Here is a 1,157-nt window from a genome sequence, read left to right as displayed (position 1 = left end):
CCTCTGCGCCAGGCTAGGGATGCTGTTGGGGAGCCCGTGGCAAGGCAGGGATGTCCCTACTCTTACCTCCTCCTTTTCTGCAGGGTGACCCGGGGAAGCCGGGGGATCCTGGCCGGGATGTGAGTACCTCCAGAGAGGGCAGGTTTCGGTTGTGCTCCTCCATGGGACCGATGTCTGGTCCCATACTGCCCGGTGCTGGTCAATGCAGCAGCACCATGCCCTGTCCCCAGCAGGGTGCCACCATCTCTGTCATGCTCCTGCCTCCCAGAGCTGGCTGGGGGAGCTGGGTGCTCTGCTGCCCTGTGCTCCCCCCGTCTCCTTTCTCTGCAGGGGCTGCCAGGGCTGCGTGGGGAGCAGGGACCGCCTGGCCCCGTGGGCCCCGTGGGACCTCCCGGCGTCCCTGTAAGTACCTGCGCCCAGGGATCACATCCTGCCCGTGTCCCCTGCAGTCGTCCCCAGGCAGGTCCATCTGCCGGGGCTCACCCCATGCCCAGCTTCCCCTTCCCTGCACCCTGGGGACCCCTGGCTGCTGGGGCTGGGGGGAGTGTTGAGGGGCCCTCACTGCCTCTCCTTCCTCCCAGGGCAAACCTGGTGACGACGGCAAGCCTGGCCTCAGCGGCAAGAACGTGAGTAGGGGGAGTGGGCTTGGCTCTGGCACTCGCCCCTGGCTCTTGAGGGCCGGTGATCCCAGGACGAACAAAGACAAGGCGGGGACGTGGCAAGGAGCCCTCCTGCTCCGGGCCATGCCCCCCTGCCTGTCCCCGTCCCATGCGGTGCCCGTGCTGGGGTGGTCGAGTCGGGTGCTGACTGGCAGCCTGTGTCCCCAGGGAGAAGATGGGACACCAGGAGAGGATGGGAGAAAGGTAAGGAGCCGAGCCCCGGGTGTCCCTCTGTGGTCCCCTCACGGTCGCTGTGTGGTCCCACACGCCTGCTAGCTCCACCCTGCCTGGGCTCAGGAGCATCACTTTGGGGCATGCCGATGGGCAGCACTCCTCTAACTCCTTTCCCTGCTGCTTAGGGAGACAAGGGTGATGCAGGACCCCCCGGCAGAGAGGTGGGTACTTCACCACAGACTAGCATGGTGCTGGGGGGTGCTGGGTATGTGCCCCCATCGGGGGCAGACCTGGGCACCCGTGTCCAGGGGATGACACCACTCT

The 1,157-nt window shown here is 66.6% G+C and overlaps 1 protein-coding gene across 1 annotated transcript in view; it reads left to right on the top strand.

Moving 5' to 3' along the window:
• LOC103772063 (collagen alpha-1(IX) chain-like) overlaps positions 1-1,157 on the top strand; it is a gene marked incomplete at its 3' end in the record, with an annotated part of 3,939 nt that overhangs the window by 2,068 nt on the left and 714 nt on the right. The window contains exons 10-13 of the mRNA XM_008939381.1: positions 84-119; positions 331-402; positions 582-626; positions 1,019-1,098. Of these exons, the coding sequence (XP_008937629.1) occupies positions 84-119; positions 331-402; positions 582-626; positions 1,019-1,098 (233 nt within the window). The remainder of the gene's footprint in view (positions 1-83; positions 120-330; positions 403-581; positions 627-1,018; positions 1,099-1,157) is intronic.

The sequence above is a fragment of the Merops nubicus genome, unplaced genomic scaffold, assembly GCF_000691845.1.
Source record: "Merops nubicus isolate BGI_N331 unplaced genomic scaffold, ASM69184v1 scaffold39914, whole genome shotgun sequence".
NCBI lineage: Eukaryota > Metazoa > Chordata > Aves > Coraciiformes > Meropidae > Merops > Merops nubicus.
The sequence above is the reverse complement of the archived record's forward strand: the minus strand, read 5'-3'. Positions and strand labels throughout refer to the sequence as shown.